General features: G+C 37.2%; 2 protein-coding genes across 9 annotated transcripts; both read left to right on the top strand.

The window, feature by feature from the left end:
- The first annotated feature begins 223 nt into the window (after positions 1-223).
- Positions 224-12,649, top strand: LOC116170457 (tripeptidyl-peptidase 2). 5 transcript variants are annotated; one of them, XM_031486879.1, is made up of 13 exons: positions 226-536; positions 581-709; positions 1,904-2,093; positions 2,142-2,450; positions 2,500-2,743; positions 2,792-2,988; positions 5,097-6,285; positions 6,331-6,565; positions 10,728-10,972; positions 11,023-11,240; positions 11,288-11,567; positions 11,615-11,801; positions 12,168-12,649. In XM_031486879.1, exons 1-13 carry the CDS (start codon positions 372-374, stop codon positions 12,390-12,392), a joined length of 3,813 nt encoding a protein of 1,270 aa, XP_031342739.1. In that variant the 5' UTR covers positions 226-371; the 3' UTR covers positions 12,393-12,649. The 5 variants fall into 5 exon arrangements, with proteins under 5 accessions (XP_031342738.1, XP_031342739.1, XP_031342742.1 ...); XM_031486881.1 differs by lacking the exons at positions 226-536; positions 581-709 and adding exons at positions 1,034-1,183; positions 1,239-1,482; XM_031486878.1 differs by having other exon boundaries at positions 224-536; positions 1,904-2,450.
- Positions 12,650-12,797: 148 nt separating this feature from the next.
- On the top strand, positions 12,798-16,661 carry LOC116170459 (pickpocket protein 28-like). 4 transcript variants are annotated; one of them, XM_031486884.1, is made up of 13 exons: positions 12,798-13,234; positions 13,290-13,496; positions 13,547-13,658; positions 14,960-15,108; positions 15,165-15,277; positions 15,327-15,403; positions 15,450-15,634; positions 15,686-15,771; positions 15,823-15,882; positions 15,929-15,965; positions 16,012-16,155; positions 16,208-16,299; positions 16,347-16,661. In XM_031486884.1, the coding sequence occupies exons 1-13, from the start codon at positions 13,089-13,091 to the stop codon at positions 16,505-16,507; spliced, it is 1,569 nt and encodes a 522-aa protein (XP_031342744.1). In that variant the 5' UTR covers positions 12,798-13,088; the 3' UTR covers positions 16,508-16,661. The 4 variants fall into 4 exon arrangements, 2 of the variants coding, with proteins under 2 accessions (XP_031342744.1, XP_031342743.1); XR_004145241.1 differs by having other exon boundaries at positions 15,929-16,155; positions 16,212-16,299; positions 16,347-16,392; XR_004145240.1 differs by having other exon boundaries at positions 15,686-15,882; positions 16,212-16,299; positions 16,347-16,392.
- The last annotated feature ends 293 nt before the right edge of the window (positions 16,662-16,954 follow it).

Here is a 16,954-nt window from a genome sequence, read left to right as displayed (position 1 = left end):
AGAGAGCGGTTAGCGGTAATATTTGTATTTTGTTAAACGCGGTTCACCGCGCGGTCAGAAAAGCTCTCTGTTTGGCGGGTAAAAATGCATTTACATAGAATACAGATCGCGCTCTGTGTGGCAGAGCACGGTGAAACTGCTGAGCTGCGACTGCAGAGACGTGAAGACTTGACTGCCGGTCGGAATGGTACGTTTAGATGAACTGACGTACGCGGAGTTACTTCCATTGTCATCTGCGTCAGTGTTTATGTTCCCTCATCTCATCTGTTTAGTGGTTATGGTTAACCCTACCCATATCCACTTTTCTATTCATGAATGAGTGACTGTGCATAAGTTTAAATTTTTAAAATAAATTACTTCAATCAATATAAATGGCAGATAATAGCATCGATACGGAATTTCCCGTATGGGGCTTACTACCTAAGAAAGAGACAGGAGTTGTCACTTTCCTAAATAAATATCCCGAATATGATGGTAGAGGTATAGTAATTGCTATCTTCGATTCAGGTGTAGATCCTGGAGCTCCCGGATTACAGGTAAGTTACTCGTACATATTATGGCATTAATCATTTTACTCTAGATGACATCTGATGGAAAGGTTAAGGTGATTGAAAGATTCGATTGCAGCGGTTGTGGTGATGTTACAACCACTACCATTGTCCAGCCTAAAGATGGTTATCTCACAGGTCTGACGGGGCGTAAGTTAAAAGTAAGGTCATTTGGATTTACCTAACATATTTGCTTGTGTTATCTGCATGAGGTAGTTTCCTTTTTTTGTTTACGTTATTGATTTAAGATAAGAATATGATTTTTATTACGGTAATCCTAGTAAAACGATAACGTAAAAGGCTGCCCTGAAAGAATGAATTGGTTGTGGATTAGGCGGTAGAACAATGGTCACTAGAATCTGATGATATGTTACTTAGCATTTTAATGTATTGTCACTATTCTTAAATTAAATGAAGAGCACCTGTATCTTGGGCAGCAAGGAAGGAAAAGCAAGTTGGGGGCAATGGGTAAATATTACTGGAAGTGTTTTGTGTATATATTAGAAGTGCATTTTCACAATGTCATGGAAGTTTGAGAGTAATATCCAGAAAAACTCAAAATTTGTGCTTTCTTAATATTTTCTCAGTTACAATAACATAAACATGGAACTAACGCCTTTGCGTTGATGTTTTGAGTATGTTCCTGGTACTTGTATCGATTTTATTAAACAATTTGTTTTATATCTACAGTTTTTTGACTCCTATGACGTGTAGCACACAACTAATAATATTCTAAGGACTTCTAAAACACATAATATGGAAAGAAACTAGGTTACGCCATATTCAACCCGCGCATGCATCCTTTGAGCAATTTTCTGGTGAGCAAAAATTCCAGTGGGAGGGAATATTGCAGGAAAAAATGATACGGATGCGAATTTACCTCGACGTGTGTTGTCTGGGGAGCAAATATGGGGTTTGTAAGGAAGACACTTTGGTAAATATGTTTACCAGCTTTTTCCATTTCACGTGAAAGTACAACTTACTCTGAAATATGTTTTTGAGGTTCATTGTTTTCTTAAAAGCGTATATTTTCTATAGTTCATGATCAAAGGTTGCTGTCTATAATGATTTGTTTTACCCTTTTGCTTTCTTACTCTAAAATTCTTTTGGGTCCATTTACTTGTAGAATAATAGCTGAAGATGCAGAGTCTACAGTTTTCTAACTGTAGACAGTGTAGCCAGAAAATTTCAAATAGCAGCATCATGAAATTCTCGCTGTTAAAGTATCACTTTATCTACTCCTACTCACAAAAGGAAACTTAGCATAGTTATATGACTGTTAAAGAGCTAGTTTACTATATTGTGACGAGGAATCTTGTACTACGCCCGAAACTACACCATTGTTATTATTTTAGATACCAGAAAATTGGTCAAATCCAACCAACAAATATAGACTAGGAGTGAAGAGTGCATTCGATCTATATCCTAAGAGACTTCAGGAACGAATGCAAGAAGAAAGAAAAGAGAAACTCTGGGACGATCCACACAAACTATCGTGCGCGGAAGCGAATCGCGCATTAACAAAATTTGAGTCTCTTCATTCGGGTATTACTCCAAAAAACCGCCAAGACAGTAATTATCTTTTTTGTGTAGGTAAGCAGAATTTAACAGAAGAAGAGAAGTTAGACAAAGAAGATTTAGAAGCCAGAATTGAGGTGTTGACGAATTATGAGAAGAAGTACTCGGATGTTGGGCCAGTGTATGACTGTGTTTTGTTTCACGATGGAACTAAATGGGTTGCCTGCGTTGATACAACGGAAAAAGGGGAATTGAATCAGTGCCCTCTTTTAGGAGAATACAGTATCACAAAAGAATTTCATCCACTGACCAAAGCTGATCAGTTGAATTTTAGCATCAACGTGCATAATGAAGGAAGCGTGTTGGAACTTGTTGGACTGTGCTGTAATAATTCTAATCTGTTGCTTTCATTGTAAGCACCTTGATGTTTCAGCAAGCCACGGTACTCATGTAGCCTCAATCGCCTCCGCTTACTTTCCGGATTCACCAGAGAAAAATGGAGTTGCTCCGGGTGCTCAAATTGTTTCGCTCACAATAGGTGATGGACGTTTAGGGTCGATGGAAACTGGAACCGCTTTAGTTCGTGCGATGATCAAGGTAATCGAATTACAGAAGACGACACCAGTCCATGTCATAAACATGAGCTATGGCGAACATGCGCACTGGTCAAATACAGGGTAATTAGATAAATTGTCGATTAACATTTGTTGCCAATTATTTCATAGGCGTATAGGAGAACTGATGAGCGAGGTTGTAAACAAATATGGAGTTACTTGGGTAGCATCGGCGGGTAATCATGGACCTGCATTAAGCACTGTAGGTACACCGCCTGATATTAGCCAAGAGACCATTATTGGAGTGGGTGCGTACGTTTCGCCCGAGATGATGGTTGCTGAGTATTCAATGTGGCAAAAATTGTTAGGTGAGGAATCTTCAGAAATCATTGAGTATTCATATTACTTTTTCGCACCCATATGTATTGTTTTCATCACAGAAAAAATTGTTGTCGTTAGCAAGATAATTCAAAATCCAGTGGGAAAAATTTTGTCAGTTTTTGCAGGAGTATCGTTTGCTGTTTGGGGACGACTCTTATTAATTTTCAGACCGATAGGCCATATCCTTCCGCGCATGCGCAGATTTAACTTTTTTGTTTATGGACCAATCTTGCTTAAATTTTAACAAAACGCAAACAATAGCACATTTATTAGTTCTTAAAAAATGCCCTAAAAAGGCCATAGTTTGTCTGCTTTACCAACCCAACCCACTATACTTTTGCAATGCCCGACCCCGCATTCAACCTGAGACCCTTAGTGCTGCAGACATTAGATTTGTTGGAATATATCTAACTGTGTGCCAGAGGTGGGTCGAGCGTTCTAAAAAACAACTCGAGCGACGAGCACCCTTATTTTCTCAAAAATGCTCGCGCGCATCGAGTTGTTTTGCAAAGCGAAACCGCTTGCGAGTTCCGAGCACTCCTAAAAGTGCTAGAGCGGTTTATCGCGAGCGCTCGGGAGAAGTGCTCGTGAGCGGAAAAACGCTCAAGAGCGGAAAACGCGCTCGGGAGCGGAAAAAACCTCTCAGGAGCGGAAAAAACGCTCGCGAGCGGCGCTTGATCCTTCAGCGCTTGAGGGCGGTTAAAAGCGCTCACGAGCGAAAAAAAAAACACTCAGGAGCGGAAAAAGCGCTCGGGACCGGAAAAAACGACCGACTCGAGTGCTTTTTCCGCTCGCGAGCGAAAGAAAATGCTCATGAGCGGAAAAACTGCTCGTCGGCAGAAAAAAACGCTCGAGCGCCGAGCATTTTAAGTAAACACTCGAGTATCGAGCACCAAGCGGTCGCTCCGAAAAGTGCTTGCGAGCGCTTTTTCCGCTTGGAGCGCTTTTTCGAGCGGGAAGCTCGCGAGCAGTACCCAGTTCTGCCGTGTGCTTTAAAAACAGGCATTACGTTCAACCCATAAAACTGCAATTATTCTTCTCTCGTTCCATTGTTTTTGTGTCGCCACTATATTGTGTCTAGATATAATGTCATTATAAAAATACATTTTAAGGTTTGACATGTCTATACAGACAATGGATGAGCATTATTTGTGAATGAGTAAGAGCCCCATACTCTACTAGGTTTGAACAAACTTTTAGGCACCCCACTTTTCCCAAGATTCCCATACTTTACATAGGCAAAAATTGTCTCGTAAACAAACATAATTATTTCAAGTTAACGTACTTGATGGTAATTCAAAATGTTCACGTACCCCGTGCTGATTAATGCAAATACAAACCCATAAAACGCTTCAATGAAGTACAACCACAGACATCAAAAAGGGAAAGAGCAATCACTCCAAAGATATATGGTGACAGCCACAACCAAAAACCCTTACACAGGTAGATACGAGGTCAGTAGAAAAAGTAATGGCATACCGAAGAAAAATAATTTGCAACCAACCAACACAAAGGCAAAATTTTCACTGCGCGAGAAATACAACTCATGGGCAAACTAAAATTTAAAAAGGGATAGAATCAGAAGTATCATGAAAAACATCTGCACGACCTCAAGCGGCGAAATAAAGAATTATAGTAATGAATCTATAACACTTGGATGTCCTCTAACTGCAAAACAAAGAATTAAGGTAAAAGAACTCGACTGCAAGAATAATTTACATTTAAACTAGTAGATTACAAAGGAAATACCTAGATGGCGTAAGAATATCAAACATAGTACAGTGACTTAATATAAATATAAAGTCACTGTAAAATATAGTAAGAATCATAAAGTTACTTAAATGCAATTTAAATCAGGAATATCAAGCGGTAAGAAAATAATGTTATAAACTGGAGTATTTGGTAACATGGAGCATATGACCAGTCCCCTAGTCGTGGGGGTACATGTCGTCCCAAGGCAATGAGTGTATGAAACAAATATTTTCTACTGATCATAAATGCTCATAAGGCGATGGTAAATAAATTTTGGATGGATGTGAAGTCTAAAATTTGCATTTAATTCGACCCAATTAATATTTCCATTTTTTATCAACAGGTATGGCGTACACATGGTCATCACGGGGGCCCACCATCGACGGCGGTTTTGGTGTAAGCGTGTGCGCACCTGGAGGTGCGATTACCTCCGTTCCTAACTTTACCTTGCGTAACTCGCAACTGATGAACGGCACGTCTATGGCTTCCCCGCACGTTGCCGGAATAGTCGCTCTGTTGATTTCCGGATTACAGCAGCGCGATTTGGCGTACTCGCCCTACAGTATAAAAAGGGCATTGGAAAATTGCGCAAGCTACTTGGATAATGTAGAACCTTTCGCGCAAGGTACAGGACTCGTACAAGTTGATAAATCGATGGAATTTTTAATCAATTACTCTAAAGTACAGGAGTGTGATGTACGTTTTCACATTACGTGCGGTTCTGGCAACACAAAGGGCGTTTACATACGTTCTAAAGGTGAACGGAAGAACCACGAATGTTCGATTAACATAGAACCATTCTTTAAAGACATTGAATCTATAAAAGTCGAATGCAAATTGAATTTTAATTTAAGATTAGTGTTGATTTGCAAAGCGAGTTATGTGAGTTATCCTAGTCATTTAGACATGTCGAATATGGCAAGAACAATTTCTATTAAAGTAGATACATCTGGACTGCAATACGGTATTCATAGCACGAGTATAGATGCATTTGATGTCAACTGTGTAGCAAAAGGCCCAGTTTTCCGTATACCAATTACTATTATACAAGCCGAACAGGTTCCTGCTCCAAATTATACAGTTCATTTTGATAACGTCACATTTAAACCAAACACAATCAAACGTCATTTTTATGTTGTACCTGAGCTAGCGACTTGGGGAGTAATACGCTTGAGGTGCAGAAATGAAGAGCAAACTGGTCGTTTCGTTTTACATTGCATGCAGTTACTGCCGAAACAAAGTTGCAAAAGTTTAGAAATCAACAAGAATTTAACCGTCATGCCTAACACAGATACTGTACAAAGTTTCCAAGTTCGAGGCGGCAATGTATTGGAAATAGTTGTAGCTAAATATTGGGCTAACTTAGGTGACACTAGTATAAATTACTTAATTTCATTTCACGGTATTAAACCTAGTCAACCATCCATCAGTATGTTCGCATCGGAAGGAATCCATTCCTTACAAGTTTCCAGTTTACAAGGCGAAGAAATTTTACCTTGTATCACCTTGAAAAATTCCGTCCAAATTTTGAGGTAAAGTGCAATGGTCTATCAGTGCGATTCAATCTTTATTTACAGGCCAACCGATGCCAAAATAAATGCTTTAACCGCTAGAGACATTATTCCGAAAGGTCGACAGATATACGAATTAATCTTGTCTTATAGTTTTCATTTAAATAAAGCAACCGATGTTACACCGAATTACGCAATCTTGAGCGACGTTCTGTATGAATCCGAGTTTGAATCGCAATTTTGGTTGCTATATGATAGCAATAAGCAAATGATGGGATGTGGAGATTCATATCCGTCTAAGGTAAGTTTTCGATACCTAGAAAGTGTGTGCAGAATTTGATGCTTTTATGACAGGTGATCTGTGCCACTTATGTAGTGAGAGATGAGTTCAATTATATTGTGTTTACATTGTACCGAAGGTATTGGTCAGATCAAATAGTCGGTTGTTTAGTGTAAAAATTGTCTGTTTTCCGCAGTGAAGGCTAATGCAATCACCAGTAGAGTATTAAAATTGCCTCTGAATACCATCTTCTACAAAATTGAATTAATCTATCCAGGTGCTATTGTCAGAATCCCCCTTTTTATTCAATCCTACTCCAAGCGCTATTTAAGTATATACAGTGTGTTTTGAAATTGAACATTTTCCTTTGGAAACGCCCTTTATCTTAAGAGATAAAAAATGGACCTAGATGTCAAGCTCAATTATACAGAGAAAATCACTGGCGCAAACAGAATTTAACTATCTCTAATCGTTTGGGCGCTAAGGGGCGTTTCTTGAATTTAGTCCATTTTTTTAATGCTCCATATCTTTCTTATTGTTAAAAATGATTTTGGCTAAATCTTTTTTACAGCACTTGTTTTATGTAGAATCCATTGCATTACAGTTTTTATACAGGCCGTTTGGATTTTATTATGTGACCCTAACCTATATTTTTTCATACAGACCACCCTATATATATTGGAGTCGAAGAGCGTACAATTTGTTTAAAAAAATAGATGTAACACTTGTTATATTTTTATTAAATATTATTTGCAGTATTGCATTTTATACGTATTTTTATTGCAGACATGACAGTGAACAAAAGATGGCAGGATAAAATGACAATTTCTTGGTTATTGGTATTATTTATTTATATATTATATATGTATATTATTAACGCGCGACTCAACTTCATGATTGTGGTCTCTTTGTCCATCTGTCTGTCCGCTTCATAACAAACGTGAACACAAGTATGTTTGGAAATAATAGGCGATAACAACGTGTACGTTTTTAATAAAAGTGTGCGTTTCAAGATAAACGAAGAGAGGTCCCAAGTTGTAAAGAGGGTGTTCGGTAGACGAGGTTTTACTTTCGAGTACTATGTGTGTGAGAATTTTATTTTTCGCATAATTGCGATTTTTGAAAGCTAATTTCGCGAGTGGTTACGAACCATTTTGAAAAATTCTAAACTAAACATTGCTGCATTTTTTCATTCGCGACGTTAATTGAAACCAGGTTGGTGACAAAGTGCGAGTTTCCCTCAAGCTTGCTTTTGCGTTGGGATCGAAGTTTAAGCCTAATTCGCAACAAGGACGGTTATTTACGAGTGGTAACATTTACGCGAAGGAACATTTTCGATCCGCAGAAGCGCTCTTCAAATAGAAACGGGATTAAATAAACGCACATTAAAACTCACATTTTCTTTAGGATCGTCAAATGTAACAGCTGGTTAAAAGAAAATTCCTCAAAGTTGAGTGACGTCATTGGACAGCGTCTTGTGCGATAAATAAAATTTTGTATACAGCGGCGTTTGGCAGGGAATTTAAAGATAATTAATCGGTGCACAACAAGACCTAGTTAATAAATTGGGCAAAATTCATATAAACACAGTGGAACATTGGCCTACTATTCCTTCGCATAATCACGCTCTCGAGTATTAATTTTGCGAAATTGAAGCAGGTTTGCTTGGATTCGCGATTGATACAAACTTCTTCCCCTAAACTTTGTATTTATCACGAAGATAACGTTACCAGGGCGGTGTCTTGTTTCCATATTTCTAAAGGAAGCGGCGTTTTCCAAGGAGAGATAATGTCAATTTGTTACCAAAAGAGAGTATTATCCACGTCAATAACTTTCATTTTTTCGGTTATTTTTGGGAAGTTGATACTTGATACTTTGGCATATGCCTGGCATCGCCACCTCTCGCTTTGAAGTACTTTTAATATTCCTAATGGAATTGACCTGTGAAAAAATTATTTGCGTGGAACAAATTTCGTATTATATTTATTGATCGAATCGAATAAAAAAAAGTGAGTTTTTGTTATTTTGTTTCATTGATTGGAAAATTGCATTTAATTTCAGTGATACCATTCCTTTGCTTCATTCAGAGGTGTGTGTAAATTTTTTATGTATTAAATGACAAGCTTAGATAATAGATCACATTTAGCATGGATGCCATTGTTTTGATTAATAAGGTATGAGCTATAATTCCGTGACTCAAGTTGACCCTGAAACAGAGAGATAGAGTATCGGTCATGTGTAATTGTAGTTCATTTTTATGGAATTGACCTGTGAAAAAATTATTTGCGTGGAACAAATTTCGTATTATATTTATTGATCGAATCGAATAAAAAAAAGTGAGTTTTTGTTATTTTGTTTCATTGATTGGAAAATTGCATTTAATTTCAGTGATACCATTCCTTTGCTTCATTCAGAGGTGTGTGTAAATTTTTTATGTATTAAATGACAAGCTTAGATAATAGATCACATTTAGCATGGATGCCATTGTTTTGATTAATAAGGTATGAGCTATAATTCCGTGACTCAAGTTGACCCTGAAACAGAGAGATAGAGTATCGGTCATGTGTAATTGTAGTTCATTTTTATGGAATTGACCTGTGAAAAAATTATTTGCGTGCAACAAATTTCGTATTATATTTATTGATCGAATCGAATAAAAAAAAGTGAGTTTTTGTTATTTTGTTTCATTGATTGGAAAATTGCATTTAATTTCAGTGATACCATTCCTTTGCTTCATTCAGAGGTGTGTGTAAATTTTTTATGTATTAAATGACAAGCTTAGATAATAGATCACATTTAGCATGGATGCCATTGTTTTGATTAATAAGGTATGAGCTATAATTCCGTGACTCAAGTTGACCCTGAAACAGAGAGATAGAGTATCGGTCATGTGTAATTGTAGTTCATTTTTATCGTCATCTTTGACCGCAAGCTGTCCAATTAATTAATATTAGACACTTGGATGAAAAAATAATTAGATTGCTTGCATAGTCAAAATTTAAGAAGCGTCTTACTTATGTATAATTTTTTTTAACGAATATGGCGCACCAACTGCTGCGGTCTTTTGGCGCCTTGCATAGGTACTATAGTTTCTTGTACCTATATATTTGCGGACTAGAAACTGTAATACATTCTTAACAGTGTTGCTGTTCCTCAAATTACCTTCCATGTTATTTTTTATTGAATATATTTCACGCAGAATAATTAATTAAAAATGGGACGCTGAAGTTGTTTTGTAAAAAATTGTGATGCAGTTTATCACCTCACAACAAGGACGTTAAAACAGAAACGTTTTTCGCGCAAGTAAAAGGCTAATTCGGTTCTTTTAATTTTTCCAAATCCAAATGAATAGTTTCTCCGACCAAGAACAAGTTGAAGAAATGAATGTTGTGTAACACCCTCACCGTCATTTACTACACGTTATCCTGGAGACTGGTTAAGCGCTGCAATAAACATTTGTGCATTTGTTATATAAAAACTTAATCCACGATCTATTGTTATCATTATCCAAACATATTTTGTGTAGGTATACCTTGTCCTTGCAATTTTCATATTTAGCGCCACAGATTTAGTTCTTATTTTAGTCATACTCAGTGATGGCGCTGGGTTTCAAGTTTTATACTAGATATTATACGACGCCAGCAGTCCAGGTTTAAATGGTCGATGATTACACATGACCTAAATTTTCCAGAGCCTTCCCTGAATCAAAATTTTGTTGATCATACTTTGTATTTAATCAACTAAATTCATATGAGTACTTATGTATTTGAGTTCAATCAAACCAGAGCATTGAATTTCGCCGTTCAGATTTCAAGAGGAGATAAAGGGCCAAACCTCCTCAACGTAAGGGGTTTGAATATATTTTTATTGCTGAGCTAACCATGGTTCAAATAGAAATTGTCATATTACACTTTTTTTCCAGTGCCGTAGAAGTTCAATTTTATTTTATGCGACCCTTGTAAATGTAACTAAACCTTTACAACGAGTACGCAAATGTTAGCGCCTTTGATTCATAAAACTGAGCTTGCGCGTGCGTGGGTAACCTCGCGTGGGCAAACTCTTATGTTACAATAATTAATTACAGCCCATATAAGCAACAGTTTTATGTTAAGATACCTTGGAAAAGCATTGAATTCTGTGTACAGTCTTGGTACAGAATTGGTTTTTAATGTTTATATTGTAGTACTCCATTAAGTTGGAGAAGGGCGATTACACTATAAAGTTACAAGTTCGTCATGAGAGGAGAGATTATTTGGATAAATTAACTGACACTTCGATTCTCTTAAATCAAAAATTACCATCCACAATAGCATTAGATGTCTATAGCAGTCATGCTCAAGCGATTGTTGGTGACAAGAAAGCCGCATTTGGCCATACCCTTCATTCCTCTACAGTTCCTCTTTATATATCAGCATTAACAACTGATAAGTATGCTTTTGTGAATTGTATTTGGTGCTCTCACAGTAATGCGTTTACAGATTTTCGTCAAAGACCAATAACTTTGCTCATTTTCTCATCGGCACAGTAACTTACGCTAAAGACGAACTTGGAAAGAAAGTAGACACTTATCCCATAAAATACATTCTGAGTGAAAATTCGAAAAAAGCCTCTAAATCACCGGACAAAGACAAGTCAAAAACCGACGAATATAAGGAAGCATTACGGGATTTGGAGGTTGCATGGCTAGCAAAACTCGGTAAATTCAATCACATCCGTGCAAGAATACACCTTAAACAATTTCAGATGCGAGTTCTACAGCAGAAGCGCTTTATAACCAATTGTGTTCTCAATATCCCGATCATTTACAAGTTCATATATCGTACTTACAAAACATAATACCGTCCGATCCGAAACACGTACTTCCCGCATTCGAAGAGAAGGAAATTCAGAGCTATAACCGCGACGATTTAGAAAAGATAATGAACATTGCCAAAAAAGTTATAGCTAACGTTAATCAAGAGTCACTTCTAATTTACTTTGGCATAAAGAATGATCCGCGACAGGATGCTTCGAAGATAAAAAGGTATCTCTCCTCCCATTCATTTTTTGGTGTAACTGGGCTTCTTACAGCAATATGGAGAAGCAGAAGAATATTTTGGTTGAGAGCTTGTGTCACAAAGGTATCGCGATGTGTCACATTTACCAGATGTCCCAATTATCCACTGATGAAGGCTCGAAAGAGTATAATAAAGTGAGTTTGGAAGAAATTTCGGATACTTGGAAAGCATTGCTACATTTTGCAGATCCTAATGATAAGGTAGTGTATATTTTGAAAAAGTGAAAGAGTCTACGACTACACACCTTGTGTTTGACACTTAATGGATATAGCTGTTCTTAATTCTCATTTCGGAATTTTTAGAAATAACTCAAGTGGTCAGTAGTTGAAATGCAGGGGTGCAATTTTCTAGTAGTGGGCCATGCGATCTTGGACACAAGCCTATTTTCCCAAATGTGTAATGGTGTGTTGTAATTATTTTTAAAGAGTATTGGTTCTGTCCCCCTTCAGTTCAACCACTGACTTGTGATGTTACATGCAATGTAAGAAAAATGTTTCCTTTAACTGAAAAGGTCTATTATAATACTTCTTGGTGTCGCCACATTCTGAATTTAACCTAATTTGCAGTCATCTGCATCCATTGTGCTGACATTTGCAATGTGGCATGCGACAATCTACAAACATCACGGAAGGCTGTTGAAACTACTCCAAAAATACCAGGAAGAAAAAAATAGTCGCGAAACTGAGGAAAAATTAATCGAAATTTGTTCCATCATTGGTTGGAATCACATCGTTCGTTATATGACAAGTATGTTACCATCAAAGTATCCAACGGATTATCGATCATTTTAAGCTAAATAGATAAAATTACGTTTTCGTCATGGAGCACATCGTTTTCACTTATAGTTGATATTTTTTTTAATCTAATCTAGCTACCTCTTCAATCTGCTTTTATATATGTGATTATTAATTTATTATATACAAATTTAATCTGTAACATTGTTTTAACTCTGCACCGAACAAAATGTATGTCCATATGAAATAACAGTTACACAAATATAATGAGCGGTTGTAATGTACTTGTTAAATAAATGTTATGCATTTACAGAGATGTAAAAGTATTCCTTGCTGGAGATTTATTTCAACATTGACATTTTATCACTTGACCAGTCGAATCAAATACTCCATCAAAATTGAACAGTCAAACAGATTAGTAATTATTATTAACTGTTTTTTATACTTGACTGGTCTATGATTGACTCGCAACGCATATTAGTACATGACTGTTTTTATTGATTTTAAATGTTATGTTAGCGTTCCTTCTTTTTACGTTACTGTTGATCCAGCTTCGCATGTCATGTAAAGTAAAACCTTTTGCGTTCTATAGTTAATTACACTCATTTTTTTTAAATTCACAGTTATAATCAATTTCAAGCAATTAATGTATAGCAGTATAAGTAATTATATATTTAAGTTGACATTCGTTATCAATCAGCCAAATAGTTAATTAGACAGTGCCATCTGAATTAATTAAAGTAATGAATTCCAATGTCTAAAACAAAGCAGACTTCACTTGTTACCAGTGAAATGATCGACAGGAAATTACTGAATGAAAAAATAAACAATTATTTACAACAATGTACTCTACATGGTCTAAAATACGTTGGAAATCAACAATTATGCTGGATAGAGCGGTATGTACCATGAATTAACAAAATTCTCGTTTCTCCTTTATTATATTTGCACCAGGCTATTCTGGTTAGCGGCGTTTATTGCAGCCAGCTTTTTGTCCGGTTATTTTATAATAACCATAGTTAACAACTACAATGACCGAATTATAATAAGTATAAATCCACGTCCGATAAACGCAGACCGTTTGCCTTTTCCAACTATCACAGTTTGTGACATGAATCGAGCGAATAAAAATCGAGCGTTAAAAGCGGACGATCCTTTTCAGTAAGTATTAGTGATCCGTTCTCGTTTAAGTTTTTTAATAAAGATTTCAGCAAAAGGTGTCTTGGCGTATTGTGCGATGCTAAAGATCCCCATGGTGACGATCTGTTAAATGCTAGACCAGCACCCATTGAGCAAGTGCATTTCATTAACTTCACTAAAAGGGTGAGTTTTATTTGCACACAAGTCTAAAAGTTACTGTATCGCAGTTTCTTTAAATTATGAGAGAACATTATTGCTTCTCTTAAGTTTAGTCAGATTGGACTAGTACTGGCAACCTTCTGTAAAACAATCAACCAATTGTGGTTGATAAAAGGAATGAGTTGTGATAATTGCAGAATTCCGCTATTCTAAGATAAAAAGGACGTGGCATATCTAATTTAACGAAACAGACATTTTAAGAAATAATGCTCTCGAACAAACACGTCATATTTCCCAGAAAGAATGCATCACATCCGCTTTTGATTCTTATCGCCGATGACTAATATTTTATGGTGCCTCGATGCCTATCGGGATTTTTCGAATATTCCCGCAACCTCTCCACTTCCGAAGATGAGAACTCGAAATGGCGGACGGGCAAGGAGAGGACGAGGAGGCCAGCGAAAGTGCGCTGACAGTTAGCAACAAGCGCACCAGGCAGAAGCAGCCAACCACATCCTGCGTCCCGCCGCCCTGCCCCTCTCAACTCTCAACAGCACCACCCACAAACTCCACTAAGAGCGCATGCAACCTGCAAACAGCAGTACCACTCGCCGCTAACGCATGTATTGAGCACACAGACGGACAGTATATAGTCTCACTCCTGTAGGGTAACTCAAGAACGAATTATTAGAAGAATAGTATACTTTTGTCCAACAACTCACCCGAGACTCGAACATCAAGATGCAAACCACACCCAAGATCACCTACCAGAACTATCCTGGAAAGAACAAGCTGAGAGAAAACCATATGCGCTACCAAAGCGATCGTGCATTCACCTCAAGAAAACTATTGGCTTACCCCCCTGGACAGACCCCAACGGTCATTCACTTGCCAAAGTCTGTAACAGGGCCCAAATCACGGTAGCGTAGAGGTAGAGTGGTAAAAACGCCCCAAATAGGCGTATTACCCTTTACGCCTTCATGCTATAGGGTTCCTAAAGGGAGCTGAGGTAAAATGGATTGGGCAACTTGCCAGACCTCCTTACTTTTAAGGCAGACGTTAAATTCTGTTGGTGTTATTACCCTTATGTGAACTTCTCTGTTAGTAAACATTATCGGCCGAGAAGGCGGGGAGGTCATACAGGCTTCAATTGCATGACACGCTGATCTTTACCATCAGTGTAGGTACCTCAGTGATCATCGTACTCTAAGCTCAAAAATAAAGTTTATTAGTGTCTGTCTTACATAAGTTACTCAACATCTCTTATGTGTGTCACATTCATCAAATTTTCTAACAATGAAGTGAATTTTCTATGGTTTCAATAGGTATCGCCAAAATGTCGTGAAACGGTCAGGTTGTGTTTTTGGTTGGAAAAAGAAGTTGATTGCAAAAGTATATTCAGTTCTGTTATAACAAATGAGGGGGCATGTTGTAGCTTCAACCATTTTCCCATGAAGAGCGTATTTAATCACATGTATGGACCTAGGTAGGGCGTAAATGTTATCGTAGTAACAAGATTTTAATCTTAAGGCCATATGAGGACCTTTTGAAAGATCGCAGACCGTACAACGCGGAAAAATGGGCTGTTGAAACAGGCTTCTCGCCCAATGCTACAAATGAGACAATTCCATGGAGGTTAATAGGTACTTTTTTTTTCAGTTATTCATTTCAATAGTCATTTTATTCCCGTAGGTTCGGGATTAACTATAATGTTAAAGACAGATGTTGACAATTACTTTTGTTCTTCTACAAACAGCGCCGGATTTAAGGTATATAGTGCTCAATTTGGTACACCACTTTTTGTTGATCTTGCAGATTTCAATAGCCGATCCCTTGGAACTGCCACTGGGCGAGGGTTTAATTACCATTCTTCCAGGGTTCAAAATCGAGATTGCAATTTCCCCACTTATCAAAGATGCAAGGACTTCCTTAACACACGACACAACTGCAGCAAGTCGCTGGTGTCACTTTAGCAACGAACGAAAGTTAAAGTTGTATAAGTAATTAGGTAGTCGTCACACAAAACTGCACTATTAAAACTATGCTTTTAGAAGCTATTCATTGCTTAAGTGCCTGATGGAATGCCAAATCAACTACACAACAGAAATGTGTAATTGTGTTCCCTACTATGCGTTAAGTAAGTTACATATTTATAGTATACGTACCCTATGTAACTACATCTCACCAGGCAATCGCACTTCACCAATTTGTGAACAGCGCCATAAGGCTTGCCAAAATCAAGTTTCCGGTATGTTACCTACTTTTAATACGTGACTGAATGCATTTACTTTTAGAGCTAGTTACCTTTCAGGAAGGACCTTTTCTTCAAACGTAAAACTTCAAAATTGATCAACGAATTTATTTTATAACGTTTTAGATCTACGTGCAAATGCCTACCAAACTGCAATGAATATGATTTTCGCGCGTCCAAATCTTACAAGCGCATTACTCACAGATGGCTACTTAGCAATTTCCCAAACTTACAGAAACTTTTAGCGAATGAGAGCATTGACAACTTTTTGTGAGTAGATACCGTTCAAAAAAATGCAAAAGTTTTGTCGGCACTATTACAGAAAGGGAGTAGCAATTGTGAAATTGTTTCCGACGACATATTTTGTTGGTAGATCCACCAAGAATGAGATATATGATAATTTGGAATTATTATGTGAGTATTTTCGAAAAAAATTAAAGCTAATTATCCATGATTTTCAGCAAATATGGGAGGGATTTTATGTATCTTTTTGGGATTCAGCTTTTTAAGCGCGGCAGAAATAATTTATCATTTTGCGTGCGAAATACTACCAATTTTGCTGCAACCAGTACGCGAAAGATGGGATGGACGTGCAAAGAAAGTCCAGCCATTTGCAAAATGAAATTTACTTGCCCATACCTGCAAAGAGCACTTTAATAGCACAGTAACGATTGGTGTTTTTTTTGCCTATGTTTTACTGTATGGTGTTTGAAATATTACTATTTGTTCTCTTACACAACTGTTATGCTCCAGTACTTAGGCAAATAAAATAAACTATTTGCACAATTATACTATCTCCTATTCTATACCAAAGAGTAACTATAATACTCTTTTTGTCTATACATATCTATACAGGGTCATTTTTGACGAGCGTCAGTTAGAAAGATGGAGAACCATTGAAAATGAAACTAAACTGATAAGTCCCTAAGTGTTTTGGCAAATGATGAACTGAACTAAAATATTTTCAAGATGGCGCTACTTCCACAAATACAGAAAGCACCCATCAACTTTGTTATTTTCAAATAGGGTCCCCTATTTTTTCTATGTTTTCGGATTCTACGTCGAAAGT

The sequence above is a fragment of the Photinus pyralis genome, unplaced genomic scaffold (assembly GCF_008802855.1).
Source record: "Photinus pyralis isolate 1611_PpyrPB1 unplaced genomic scaffold, Ppyr1.3 Ppyr1.4_LG5, whole genome shotgun sequence".
NCBI classification, from domain to species: domain Eukaryota; kingdom Metazoa; phylum Arthropoda; class Insecta; order Coleoptera; family Lampyridae; genus Photinus; species Photinus pyralis.
This window is presented reverse-complemented; position numbering and strand designations above follow the sequence as displayed.